Source organism: Argiope bruennichi, chromosome 8 (assembly GCF_947563725.1).
Source record: "Argiope bruennichi chromosome 8, qqArgBrue1.1, whole genome shotgun sequence".
Taxonomy (NCBI): Eukaryota; Metazoa; Arthropoda; class Arachnida; order Araneae; family Araneidae; genus Argiope; species Argiope bruennichi.
In genome coordinates this window covers 37,369,276-37,385,115 of record NC_079158.1, presented here as the reverse complement: position 1 = coordinate 37,385,115, position 15,840 = coordinate 37,369,276, and the positions used below count along the sequence as shown (strand labels likewise).

At 27.4% G+C, this 15,840-nt stretch overlaps 1 protein-coding gene across 3 annotated transcripts in view; it reads left to right on the top strand.

Moving 5' to 3' along the window:
- LOC129980549 (apoptosis-stimulating of p53 protein 1-like) overlaps nt 1–7,166 on the top strand; it is a 599,431-nt gene extending 592,265 nt beyond the window's left edge. For all 3 annotated transcript variants that reach the window (XM_056090899.1, XM_056090900.1, XM_056090901.1), the window contains 3 exons: nt 1,164–1,330; nt 3,806–4,005; nt 5,756–7,166. In XM_056090899.1, coding sequence (XP_055946874.1) covers nt 1,164–1,330; nt 3,806–4,005; nt 5,756–5,791 — 403 coding nt within the window. In that variant the 3' untranslated portion in view covers nt 5,792–7,166. The remainder of the gene's footprint in view (nt 1–1,163; nt 1,331–3,805; nt 4,006–5,755) is intronic.
- Nucleotides 7,167–15,840: the final 8,674 nt, after the last annotated feature.

Here is a 15,840-nt window from a genome sequence, read left to right as displayed (position 1 = left end):
CTTCAGAATGAATCTGAGAGTTCGATTAATTAACAACGTTTAATTTTAAATGCATAAAACATTAAGAAAATAAACAGAATCGTTTGAAATAATCGACCGAAAAATGTTAACCCTAGCCTCATTACTGTTAGGAAAAAAATGCTGAAACCTTACTCATTTGGTGGTGGGGAAAGAAATGATTTTTTTTTGGCGGGAAAGTTAGTTTTTAAGTAATAATTAAAATTTCAAAAAAAAGGGACCCCAGTTGCACATTCCCGACCTCCAAGGTATACACGTACCAAATTTGGTAGCTGTAGGTCAAATGGTCTTTTCTGTAGAGCGCCAACACACACACACATTGAGCTTTATATATAAGTATAGATAACTAGCCTTGAGGGGAAAAGCTGTAAAAAATTTAAATTTCGTAATATTTTCAATATTACATTTGTTAACTAAAACGCCGTGAAACATAATTTTTCTAAATATCATTTAAAGCATTTTTCGGATAAAATATACAGGGTTCACCGAGTAATCTTAGGCAGAAAGCAAAATTGTGTAAAACAAAAACCATTATGTATAAAAACAAAATGTCTTCAATTACTTATACTGGAACGACCCAAATTAACAAATCTTAACGTGAAATTTTTCCATGTGCAACCACATTTCATATGCATTTGCGAATGCTGGTAGAGTTGTAGATTGATTGAGCTGTGATATGTTATTTAAATCTTGCAAATGATTGCATGGCATATGATATACATAATCTTTCCATAACGCTACATAAAAAAAACTAAGTAACTTAATTTTGAAAATCGTATGGTATGAATACTAAGTGAAATATTCTCATTAAATCATCATCAGATCATACATAGCGCCATCTATCGGATTCTGAAAAATAATGCGAAATATAGCTTTATGAGCTTTTTAATTAGACGAAGAAATTCCGTTACTCGTGATTATTATTATTATTATTTTTATTTTTTTTCATAATTTTGTTTAATGTATCCAAGAATTCTTGGATATCATGTATACAAGTTTTCTCTAATGATTTAGAAATTAGTCATTGAGCTATAATTAAAATGGCTGTCCTGTTTAAGTGTCTTTTTGACTTAAAATGCATTGATGTCTATACTGAGCCTAAGTACATTGATGCTGTCCTTGATAATTATCCTCTCATATCGCAGGACACCTCTTCATTGTGCAGCCTCATGCAATAACCTGGCAATGGTAAAGTACTTAGTAGAAAGAGGCGCTTGCATTTTTGCCACGACGCTCAGCGACCACGAGACAGCGGCTGAGAAATGTGAAGAGGACGAGGAAGGTTTCGACGGATGCTCTGAATACTTGTACAGTAAGTTCATTTTTATATTATTTAAATGTAGAAAGTAGAACACACAGTAACTTTCCGTTTCTTTGACAGATTTCTTTTAAAATTGGCTTGATAAATTGAATTCAGCAAATTTTGGCTACTAACCGCCTTTGGCGACTAGTTGGTTCGCCATGAATATTGGTTATATTTAATTTCAATCCAATCCTTTGTACATAACTTGTTTGTGGTTTCTTGAATAAAGAAATTTTAATCATCAAATTAGTATAGATTTTAGAACTATTTTATTTTATAATACTTCTATGAAAAATGCAGTTGTGCTAATAGTGTAATTAAATGTGCCAATTACAATGCTACTTGCACATTGTCTTTCACCGTATTATTACTTCACTTTCTGATTCCTCATGTAAATTGCTTAGATAATATACAATCTTTTTTGCGTGTGTGTGGTTTCAACGGAGGTAGAAAGTCACGTGATTAAATATTTGATGAAACAACGAAAACAGAATTTCATATCAACAATGGAATCTATTATTGAAAATTAGGCAAAAAAAATAAATATCTTTAACAGAATGTCAAAAATCTGAAAATTTACATGACAGTTAAATCAGTAGCATTACAGAGGCAATGTTTTAAACTTTAAAACGGTTTGAAAATAATTTTTGTGCAGACATATTTTTGGAAGTTATCACTGAATAACGCTATTATCTCTCTTGATTTTTTATTAATTAAATTTTTATTTAAAATGGCTCTCACACATACACCACCTTATAAAGTATATTTATACCAAATATGGTAGCTCTAGATCAAATAGTTTGACCTGTTGAATGCTCTTTTACAAAAAGCGAGAGAGACAAATACTCATACGAACACATTCCCTTTTATTATTAATGGAGAGATTTTTTCAGTTATTGATGCATTGAAATCGCATTTATATTACGCTGCAAAAAATCTGCGCTGCAAAAAAATTATTTTTCAGCAAGATATAATTAAAATACAATTTTTATAGAAACGACTTTATTTCTAAACAACCTAAAATTTTTGTAGCTGCCTGAATTGCATTTTAGAATGTTCGCATCTTTTTTTCAAGGTATGACTTTTTGCAAAATGAAATGAATGTATATTAAAGCTAATGACCTTTCATCTTGACAATATTTAAGTGATACATAGGATATGAAAAATCAAATCCTGAAATAAAAGTTACCTTATACTTAAAATGAGAGTAAATATGTTATTCGTAAGACATAAAATTACTTTGCGATTTTTTTTTAATGCATAGAAGGCCAAGTAAAATTTCTAATCTAAAAAGTTGCCCGAAATTCTGTAATTGTTGTGAATAGAAGATGGGGGGGAAAAAAAGAAACTCGAAGATAGAAAATAGATCCAATTTAAATTTCAACAAATGAAATTATTGTTACAAATCATATGTATAACATTATTTTAAGAAATGTTAAAATTGGAAGGAAATTGCATAACTATATATCTCATTCAAAATTCAACTGGGTGTAAATTTTTTGAATTTTAAGGTGGCATATTTTGTAACTATCCATGAGTGAGGTAACATTTTTATTCATTAATCATATAAATTTTGCTTCGTTTTTGATTAAATAAAGCTAATTCAAGTGTTGAAAAATTGTTTTAGGTGCACGCTTCCATCCTTCAAAGTATATTTACTCTCAAATTCTAGGATCTTTAACGGCCTCGATTGCCACAGTGGGGGAAAGAGACATTTTCCTTTTAATGTTAATAGATAGAAAATGCATAATGAACATTAAATACAGAAGATTCTGTCATTAAAAGACATCATAATAATATAAAAATATTTAAATTTTTAAAATCGTTTGGGAAAATTTGAATGAAATTTTAATATTTATTCCAGGACATATTTGATATATTAATTGTTTAAACAACTAATGAAAGATTTGAATAAGAAATTTAAGCAGATATTTGTGTAAAAATATAAAATTAGTATGCATTCTATTGTTCAGGGCCGGTTTAAGCTTGCTGATGAACGCTGGCTGTGAGGAATTTTTTAAGTCTCAAATAATGACACATGCCTCTATGATGTTTGTTTCAATTTGTCAATCATTTCAATTTCAAAATATAGTTTCAAATGTCATTACACGATTTAACTATATTTTTGTTAATAGCTATATTAAGTAATTTAATTCTAATTTTAATTTAATAATTTAATAAATTTAAATTAATCTATTTGACTAATTAAGATGTATTCATCAGTTACTGTGTCACATTATTCAAAAATATTTTTTAAAATATAATTACTTGGCCTTAACTTCATTGCAATAGCATTTGGGAAGTGGTAATATAAGGATTTGTTAAAAGAGTATGATGGGCGCTATTTTGATATTTGCCCTGGGCGCCGTTTTATATAAGTACACCTCTGTGAGTACTGTCAATTTAAAATATTTATAAAATGAGTTGGAACCTTACCTTTTGAATACCAGTGTATTTCTACAATGTTTCCTTTCTTTCTTTTAGGTATGCAGGAGAAGCTGGGCATCCTGAACACCGGCGTAGTGTACGCCCTGTACGACTACGACAGTCAGAACCAGGATGAGCTCTCCTTTAGGGATGGCGACCAGCTGGTCGTGCTGAGGAAAGGAGACGACCTGGAAAGGGAGTGGTGGTGGAGCAAACTCAACGACAGGGAGGGATATGTGCCAAGGAACTTGCTTGGGGTAACCGAAATTTTCTCTCTTATTATTAAACATCTGATTTTCTTTCGTCTCTGTTTTAAATAAGCAAGCTAATTTTCAATGAATTCAAAATATTTGAAGTATTTTTTTTTTGTTTGTTTGGTGACAAATAGTAAAATTTTAAATTAAAAATCTTTATTAGAGAATGAAATGCGAACTGTTAAATAGCTCAGATAAAAATTAATTGCTTTAAACGATTTAACAATGCAATAAAATACATAAGCATATGGAAAAATAATAGCAGTTATCAGAAGGTTGTTGGCTGTCTTTTGTTTAATCGTTAAATATTTTATCTTCGGAAATAAAAGCAAAAATGATTCATTCAGATTTAATCAACAATTTCATTTGCAGCTTGCATTCTGGCTTAAAAAGGAATTTTCTTGTAATTTCGAATTCTTCCTGACAATTAATTGTTTATGGATTCTGAAATCTAAGCACATGCATAGAAAGATCGACTTTACCACTAACTTGTGACAAAGTCCAAGTTAAAATTTGGGAACAACTTTGAATTTGAATGATTTTAGACAGCTAAAATTCGAATAACGTTTGCTATAAGAACTGGTGTTCCTTGTCGTGCAAAATGATCAGTGAATTTCGCAATGTATTGTCCAGTTTAAATGATTTGAGAGAGCAAACTCTGTTAAGAATGATTTAAAACTTCAGCAATCGCATGAATAATCACTGAATCTCAGATGTGACACTGTACATTAACAATGTACAAAAATAATGTCCTGTTTTTGTTATATTTAAACCAAAAATATAAGTGCTTCCTGTATTTATTATATTATACTCAAAAACATAATATATTCTATTTATCTTATTAAAATCAAAAGAACAATATCCTTTGTTTGTCATATTAAAACTAAAAACATAATGTCATATTAAATTTGGAAACACGCCATCTGTTCATTAAATTAGGTAGGTGACTACGTCGAAAAGTTGGATTTTCCCCCCGCTAAATTATTATTATTATTTATTTAATATTCTTAATGTTCGGAACAGGTTTCTTTATAAAACTGTTAGAATTTTGTTTTTAAATCTATTTTTTGAGAATTTGCTATGATTTTTATATTTATATACGTTTTAATGCTATTTTACATCTTTAGATGCTATTTCTGAAATATAGAATTTTCTTACATGAACTTTCATAAATTAAAATCTAATGCATTTTTTTGTTGTTGTTGTTTAAATTTGATATAATAATTTCTCAATATGTTCTGCAGTTCTCGAGCTAGAGAATTAATAAACTATTTATTTAGAAATTTAGAAATATTTCATTGTTGTTTCAGTGCTTCGCAATGTAAAAAAAATAAATTGAAAATTTCATGTTATTTAACAGTCGAATCCCAATATTTTAAGATTGGATAGAAATACAACTTATATTTTAGATCGGGAATAAATAATATATTTCTTAAGCTATCTTCAAAATTGTAAACAAATCATTTGATAAACTTCTAATCTATAAGATTTTTGCTTTATATCTCTATTTAGCGAGAAAAACGCTCGTTTTTTCCAGTTTTTAAAAAATTTTTACCACTCAACTGATTATATTTTGATTTCATAGATGTTATTTCAATCTTTTTTATGCAAATATTCAAAAAATATAACTATTTGTGAAGGTTTTTCAAAAAATTCATCCTGAACAGTCTGGTACCTTAAAATTAAAAATGCAATATCCTCTTTGCACATTATTTTAAAGCTATAGTAAATAATTTGCATCTTTTTATTGCAGCTGCATCCTCGAGTAACAGTTAAAAAAGAACAATAGCAGTAGTATTTCATTCGTCTCACTACTCTCAAGTGACCTTGAAAGCAGTTCGAGATGCACCCCCAGAGCTTCTGTGAAGCATCTTGCACCACAAAAAGGAGGTCTTTTATGTCATGGATATATCATCATCATTGCTGGCATATCTCTCAGCTCTAATCTATCAGAGCTGAAATGATATAATTTTTTTCTTTAATAATTTTACAAACGCTAACCTAGCTGTTGTGTCTAGGATTTAGATGTTTGCAACATTTACAATGTTACTGTGCAATATATCTGTGTGATGAAAGCATGATTTTTTTTATTATTATTTTTAAAAAATATTTTAAGAAGAACTTATTAAAATATATTGTTTTATGAATTATTGAAAAAGTTAGATTATAGGATATCTTTTAGCATTGATTCTAATATCATATGTGTGTAGTTTATTCCAACAGTTACAAATTTCAATTATTGAAATGTGTTTATCCAATTTTGAATATTGTGTTTATTTCAATTCAAGCATATCATATTGTGCTTACTTCAAAAACATATCCTGTGAAATGTTCCTTAAGTTTGTACTCAAATTTTAATTTGAAAACATATCATCTACATAAATTTTTTAAATGTTTTGGAAAATGTGAAAATTTGTAGTAAAATAGGGAAATAATAACTAAGCTTAGTATCATTTTAGCTATTTACTCGGTGATTATTAACAATCACAGAAAATTACTTAATTTTAATTCATTTTTCACACATTTCGTCTGTGGCAAAAAGATTACAACTCCATTTTTGTGTGTGTGTAAAATATGCAGTTTTTGTATGATATATGTGTATACATAAATTGTTTAGATAGAAGCAATATTGCTTTCTTTTTTTCCCCCAATCTTTATTTTGTAAGATGCAATACTTTCCTAGTTTAGGGTATGACCCATTTTTCTTTTGTAATAAAAATCAAAATAAACTACTAATTTTTAGTAGTAATTTCTATTTGTAAATTTATTTGTTATTAAGTACAATTCTATTGATTCAGGGCTCTTTTTTTTCTTCTTGATAATGAATAAAATTGTCATGAATTAAAAAAAAAAAGTTGGCTTAGAGAAAAGACTTTAGCTGCATTGAATATGAATGAAATGATTCATTTTATTTTTGAAAAATCATACAATATGCATGTTTGTAACATATCAGTGTAAGAGAGTGTAGTGTTAACTGTACCTGCGTAATTGTACAGCATTTCTGGAATATTTTGCATGTGTACATACTGCTGATATGTTATCAGAACAAATATTTTTCTATATGCATCTAAATAGTTGAGTAAGTGTACATATGTTTTATGAAGACCTTTTGTTAGGTATTCCGTCCATGCTATAAAGTGTTGAATAAAGTTCGTTGAAAAATACATGCTGATCTTTTTATTTAATTTAGTGATTATTTCCAAACATGTAATTCGCATAATTATTCATCATTGAACAATACTTCTTTAACATCCAATTTAACACAGCTAAGTGACTCAAAATAAAATCCTTAATAATGGAAGTGTGTTGAGAGTATTATTTTGAATAATATTTAAAATATTACGAGTATTTTATACTTTGCAGTAATGGGCTGTATAATACAAGTACCAGATTATTAAAAACAAGTGCAGAGATTACATAAGGTTATAGTTTTTTTGTAAAAAATATTGGGAAACTAAATTTAAACAAATATAAAAGTTTCGGTTGGATATATAATAATTGTTTATTGTAATTTCCAACTTTCATATGATTAAACTATGCACTCAGTGGCAAATTTAGGTATATTATAACACCAGGCAGTACACATTATGAAGCCTAACTTATAATAATTGATCAATATTGTTTCATGTTTTTAACATTCAACATGTTAATGATTTATTTTTTAAGTAATTTTATTAAAATGTAAATATTTCATGTATTTGCTTTTTGATATGTATATCAAGGCAAATGGATGAAGCTATAAAAGTACTGAAAATATAACAATAATTAAATGTATTTATTTATAAAAAAAATAATAATTATGACATACTAAAAGGAAATATAATTCATACTGGTATAACAATTTTTTATTTTATTTTATAGGACTTGTTAACAGGAACATAACATTAACTAATTAATTTTGCAACGTTAATAATAATTATTTATTTAATAGTAATATTAAAAATACATTAAAATCCTAAAATTTTATAATTCATAGAATTAGTATATTTCCAAAATTTATTTGGGAAGATGAGAAGACGAAACAAGAGGCCACATACAGCTAAGTAATCAAAAATCTGCTGCTGCTATTGTATATTTCACACAAAACAGTGTGAAGCTTATTCACAGTCAGTAAATTAGTGCATGCATTTTTGCTTAGAATGCAATGGATTAAGCATTCTAAGGCCTTTCACATATCACATCCAAATCTTATTCCCCACCGTACATTCAAAAACGAATATTTTTTTATCTCTTTTTTTAATTTAATCTCTTTATCAGTAGCTTTATGTAGAAAATTTTGATTATAGCAAAATATAAATTGCAAATCACTTTCTTAATTTTTTTTTTTTTTTGTCTTATCACATATGAAAGAATGCACAATTGAAATTTAAAAGTAATTTGCACAAAATAGAAAAAAAAGTCGAAAATTCTAACAAAATTTAAATAATATTTAATAATAGTATCAGTCTTTTTTTTTAAATTATAAAGGCCATATTTTTTTTTTAGAATTATAAAATAATGTAACACCAAATATCCAAACAATAATTAATTAGGAATGTTATTAAAATAATTTTCAGAATTAATTTACAGAATGCTTGATTGTAACTTCATTAGTTTAATCACATGGCTTTTATAAATAAATGAAAACTCAAAATTAAATAACTTTCAAAAAACTGCATTTTTTTTTTTTTAAGACTAAGAACTCTTTAATGAGACTTCTAGAGAAGTACCTATTTTGTCAATTTAATAAACCGTTTATTCATGCACATTTTGTTTGTAGCTATCTTTTGAAATTATTTCTTAAGTATATATCCTAGGCTATATATTTTCTTCTTTCTCTGAACGAAATGAAAATGCATATACAACAACTAATTTGATACCAACAAGTAATTGGATAAGCCTTAAGTAATAGACATACATCTGCTAACGAAGTGATTTAAATGGAGTAAATAACTACATTTTATGTTACTAGAATCTATAAATGCTATGATGAATTACAAAATTTTAAATTTTTACATACAACTTTCGTCCTATTTAGCAAAATAACCTTGAAACACTAATATTTTTAAATAAAAAAACTTGTACCCCAATCAACTAAATCAATCACTATACTAACACATTTATGAAAATTTAAATATCACTATTCTATAAAAACGTACGATTTTAGATCTTTATATTAACCGTTTTAATACAGCAATCAGTGCCGATATGATTACTAGATGAATGCGTATTCGTGTTTATGCGCGTTCGCGTGTATGTGTTTGTGGGTGTATATCAGCGGTTCTTAACCTATGGGTCGCGACCCAAAATTGGGTCGCGAAGCATATTTCTTGGGTCGCGCTGAGTCGAACCAAAAAAAGTTAGTAATACACCAAATTTCTTCGAGTTGAAGTGGATTACTCAAGTTGCTTATTTTTCAGATATTTTATATGAAATAAATAATCTAAATACGTCTATGCAAGGACGTAATCATACTATTATTGAATTAACTGAAAAAATGACATGTTTTAAAAATAAACTCAAATTATGGAGAAATAAGGTTGAAGTAAAGAAACTTGCTTCATTCCCGACTCTTAATTTACTTGTTGAAGACAATAATATTGATTTTGAAATACAGAAATTTATTATTAATCATTTAGAAAAACTAATAGCAGACTTGGATCGATATTTCCCTTCAGACGATTTTTTCAAATATAATTGGGTTCGAATGCCATTTAATTTTGATGTAAGTGATTTGCATGAGGAATTTGTTAATATTAATCAATTTCAAGAACAATTAATAGAAATACAAAGTGACCAAGCACTTCGATACAATTTCTACAAAAACACTGAATCTTTATGTGCTTTCTGGTTAAAATTAAAAACCGAAAAGCCAATAATTGTTAAAGAAGCCCTAAAAGTATTATTGCCCTTTGCAACAACATATATGTGTGAGGCTGGTTTTTCGGCTCTGTGTGTAATCAAAAACAATTACCGGAACAAGTTAAATCCTGAAATAGATATAAGGTGCTCCTTGACAAGCATTCAACCGAGGTTTGAAGATCTTTCAAAATGTATTCAAGCACAAGGTTCTCATTAAAACTGTATGACTTGCATTTAAAATTTAAAAGACTTAACATATGTATTGATATTTCTTTCTTTTTAGGAATAAGTTAAAATGTCAATTATTTTCAAAAAGTTATAAATTAATTTTAATTTGGTCAAAAAAAATTATTAAAAACACTTGATTATTAATTAAATTTTCCTTGGATCGAAAAGTACTTTTGTTTATCTTTATTATTAAAAAAATAAATAAAAAATTTGTAAGTTAAAAAAAAATCATCATCGTAGGATTGAAGATTTTTTAAAAATACGATCTAAAATGAAGCAATGGAAAAATTTTGACTTTTTCTCAAATATTTCTCAAATTTGGGTCGCGGCTTAAAAAGGTTAAGAACCACTGGTGTATATGTATTGATACTCACATGCCGGACCCTATGACCTATGGCTGCCAAACTTGCGCCATATATACTTTGGAAGATGGAAATGTATATCTTGAAGCTATTTTTTTCTGAAATTTTAATTTGAATTTCAATTAATTAAAAATTAAGCGAAATTTTGGCATCTTTCTAGCTAACTTCCAAAAATATTACAGCACAAAACTAATCTTTTATTCAAATACTTCTTTTTCTTGTTTCCCTATTTCTTATTTTTTCACATTTCAATGAAGTTTTCCTTATTATTTTACCCAAGTCTACAGTTCAGAATCTTCCTACGATACCAAAAGGTTATCCTATTTAAGTAATCAAAATGATACTGCTATTATTACACACCAATTATATAAAGTTAAAAATCACAAATTTATGAAAGAAATTTCTTGTGGTTTTAAAAATTGTGAACAACTAACCATTTATGCACTAATGACTTAAGATCAAAAAAAAAAAAGCCATTGAAAAAAATTTAATCTACGTTTGTGCGAAATAAATTGTGCTTCATAGAAAATTAAGACACAGTGAACTTGACCTCCTTAGAATTTAATAAATAAAGTATTGTGATAAACAATTGCGTAATATTGCTCGTAAACAACTTTTGTAATACTCGTGTGGGAAGATAATTATTATTAATTACGGGGCACTTTAGATTTACTTATATGGTAATAGTGGAATATATCTCGTGTTTTTATTTTCTTAATGACTGAATATACGGATATTATGGCAAATTTTTAAAGCTGTGAATTTAATTATGGTACAATTTTCGTGGCACTGTAAAAGCCTGTGTCATAATAGAAAAATAAAAAATAATAATAATAATAAAGTATCCAAACAATTCATCTACATATCAATACCTTTTGTAGCAAACATTTTCGTTATTTTCGCCAAAATTTTATCACTTTACGATACTGCCATTCATTGAATATTCAATATTTGTCGATTATAAAAATATATTTTACGTAATATATACGTAATATTTACGTAATATATTTTACAGTAATAAGTTATTTACTGTAATATTTCCCCCTGAATGCCACTAGGATTTGCAACAAAACAATTTTGTTATATTCGTCAAAATTTTATCATTTCACAATATTGCCATTCATTGAACATGCAACATAAGTCATTAATAGAAAAAATAAAAAAATAACTTATTATAATAACTTTTCCCAAAATTCCATAAGGATTTGCAACAAAACAGATTACATTATGATCGTCAAACGATTTTCCTTGTGCAATATTATCATTATTATGCTAAAATGCCATTAACAGAAATAAATAAATAAATGAATTTTTATTTATTTATTTTATAGAAATAGTTTTCGTTTGTATAAGATTTGTTTTTTAACACTCGGACTACACGTTTGTTTTCCTACAAACTTAAATAAACAATACATCTACCTTTTTGGAAATTATCAATCTGAGTCATATAATTAAACCTATCGTGGCTTTGAAAAGTAAAATACTTTTTTATTCATTACTTTAATCTAGACACAAAATCAGGATAAATAATATGATTTATTAAAGTTTCATTCAAAAGGATACTTTTTTTAAAAATCCTATGCAAGTTTTAAAGCATATACTTTTTGCAGGATTATTTTCTTGTATTTCAGAAATATTTTTGTTTACAAGTTTACATTTCAAATTTAATGCATGTTGTTAATTGACTCTTTAATGATTACATAAGTAATTGAATCAACAAAGAAAGCAAATGCCAACAAATCGAATTGATTTTATCTGTTTATTGTATTAAACTGCTTTATCAATAGACTTTGTATAAAAGGAATGAAGACTTCTAAATAAAATCTTAATGTAAATAATCTCATTAATGAATAAAAAATAGCCAAAGAAAAAATAAGAAATATAGATTTTTTTTATTTATTTCTTCTAGAAACCAGTATTGTATTCGTTCCTTTTTTTTAAACCCTCCAGTTGCTTATCCCACGATTTCTGCGGTTCCCAATCAGTCCATTTTGTATTGCAACCCGCGTTTTTCGCAGTTTAGAGTGTTTAGTTTTACAATGACAGATTTTTTATTATGTCATATTGTTATCGTGTAACGTATAGTATCAGTTCACTTCGTTTGAAAAATATTTGAACTTACTTGCAAACATCGTATCTAAATAGTGATTTTAAAAAATTCTGCAATCAGAGGGTTAAATTGCTGTTTAAATTTCGTCATTCGCAAAATGCCATTACGAAATAAATTGCTATTCAAGCAAATATGCTGTTTATAATATATTTGTTATTAGAAAAATATGATAAAATTGCTTGTTTTATTTCATTTTTTAAATAATTTATTACAATTTTCCTTATTAAAATGGACTTTTATTTGCTAATTTATTTCATTCTATTAAACTTAAATGCATAGAGAAGGTCAAACAATTGCACTATTTGTAATATTTTATAGTTAATGCAGACAAATCAACTTTAACTGAGTGTTTATAGGTGTGAAGTCATTACATATAAATGTGAAGACATTGCCTTTAAGTGCAGTAGGTTATTCATGATGTAATGCATTCTAAAGTGAAAAAAAATCGGTCATGCATTCAGTCCAAAGGTAAGTTTCAACATGTTATGACAATTAAATTACTACAGCAGAACAAACTAGCTGCAAAATTAAAGTATGTCAGAGATCAAATTATTTTATTACTGAAAGTGTGAAATATTTATTTATTTGAAAAAAAGATAGAAAGAGATCCAGCTATTTTTTCCTTTTCGAATAAGTAAAAAAATAAAATAATCATCAATTTTGTTAATTCACCGTCCATTTCATCATAATCTTAGTGGTGGCGCCATCTGTTATAACTAATAAGAAACAGAAGTAACACTAGAACGACGCCCCCCAGAAAAAGTGTGCATCATTCAAACTTTACGCCCTGACTCACAAAGTTTTAAGCCATTTTGAGAATTTAATTTTGTGGAATTTATTATCTTTAGCGTTCTACTGCAAATAATAAAAATAATATTTATTTGATTGATTTTTACTAGGATTTTTTTAAACAAATTTTTAAAAAAAACAGAAAGACTTTTTTTTTTCGCTTTTTTCCCAAAATAGTCCTTTTTCAGCTTCAACCTTTCTAAATTAAATCAACTTTGCAAATTACATAAAAACTATCACCACGCTATCATTAGTAAAATTATCATTAGAAAAGACAGTGTGAAATTTTAGAACATCTCACGTTCAGATTTATAAAACAAGCTTCTAAATTAACATTTGATATTTTCAGATGATGAAAGAAAGCCATCTGGAAAAAGCAGGTTAAGTTTGCCATCCATAAAGCAACTCTTTACAATCCAGCTAATATAATAATTATACGATTTTGTAGAGGCTCATTCGATTTTTTTTTATTGAGGAAATAAAATTAATGTATGAATAAATCCAACAGAAAATTAGTCTAGAATTTTTGTTATAATTTGTTATCTCCATAAGATATTAGAAAAATATTGACACAAATAAATTACAATATAATGTTGTCCTGCCTAAAAATACGTTCACAAAAAAGCGATTTCCTAAGAAAAAAGCTGAGGCCGTGAAAGAAGTAATGGATGTTAGTTCTAAAATAATATTGGATTGAAAATGCATTAATTAATGGCATAATAATTAATATTATGCTGTTTCTTAAATCTCCTAAATAACTGTTCGGGCTTATTTCGGTACGTACTGGATATAAAGCTGAAGCAGATAACATAACATCTGAGGGGACCTCATAGATAATAATGCTGGATTCTCCAAGCCAATTAGCTCGATGCAGTAGTAAACGTCTTTTTTAATCTTTTAGTGTGTGTGTAGTTTATTGAGAATTCAGTTGTATTTTACTTAATACAATTACGTTTTCAGTTGTAGTTTAATAGTTTAATTACTATATGCTACATCTATGTGTAATTATCTACAGCTAGAGTTCTTTTTTTTTATTTGTAGTTTAATTTCCTTGTTTTTAAATCTTCTAGATACATTTCAAATTATTGCATCGTGATAAATCATTCACCATTACATTTAATATTTGATTTTGCAATCGATTTCCAAGTTCAAACATATCAAAGTCTAAAGCAGAAATTTTATATGAAAGTTTTTAGTCATTTTCGATTAAAAAATTCTTATTTTTTAATTTAATTTAAATAATTTAATAATTTTTAAATTAATAATAATTTTAAATAATAAATAAATTTAAAGAATTTTTTAATCGAAAATAACAAAAAACTTTCATATAAAATTTCTGCTTTAGACTTTGATATGTTTGAACTTGGAAATCGATTGAAAAATCAAATATTAAATGTGACGGTGCATGATTTATAAATACGAATTTGCTTCATTTAGTGTTAATGAAGCGCCGGGTTCATATTTTTGAACTTTATATTACTTTCTTGATTAAATGATATCAATTCATCGATCAATTTGCAAAAAAAATATTCGCGTACTGGTGAAACGAGATTCGAGATTTATCGAAACTGTCATTACTCTCGTGAAATAAGCTAGTAGTCGAAGTTAGATGCTACTGACCACCATCCGAAGCATGCCATTAACAGATTTCGTTCCAAACTTGATAAAAGTCTAATAATTTGGTGGTATATATATATATATGTTACGGCCAAAGCCCGAAATACGGCCAGTTCGCGAAAGTCCGAAATACTTGCAATTAATGTTGTATTTTCTACTTTGGCTTGGCCAAAGCCCGATGTGATAATCTATACTTATAAATAAAGCTCAATGTGTGTGTGTGTGTGTGTGTGTGTGTGTGTGTGTGTGTGTGTGTGTGTGTGTGTGTGTGTGTGTGTGTGTGTGTGTGTGTGTGTGTGTGTGTGTATGTGTGTGTGTGTGTGTGTGTGTGTGTGTGTGTGTGTGTGTGTGTGTGTGTGTGTGTGTTGGCGCTCTACAGTCCAAACCGTTTGACAAACAGTTATCAAATTTGAGGTCGAAAATATGCATCGTGGAGCGATTTTTTAAAATTTTTAATTAGAATTTTAATTACAAATTAAGCGTAATTTCGGCGTTTTGTCGATATAACCAGAAAATATTACAGCACAAAATCGATTTTTGCATCAACTTAAAGCTTTTTTTAATTAAAGCTTAAAATTTAATTTATAAATTATGATTAGATTAAATTATGCTAAAATTTAATCTGCACGAGCACGTCAAATTAAAAAAATAGCTTTTATCAACGTGTTGCCATCACATTGATAGAAGTTTAAATTAAAAAATAAATCAACTATTATTGCAAATTTAATAAACAAAATTGTAATTTTCTGCAGGTGTCTGCATAAAATGAAAAAAAAAATGAAATAAGATATTTTCTGAAAAGTAAAAGGAGGAAAAGTTTTCTATGAGCTTTGACAATACCTATATTATTAATTCAATAAAACAATTTAATTTAAGGCAAACATAGTTTAA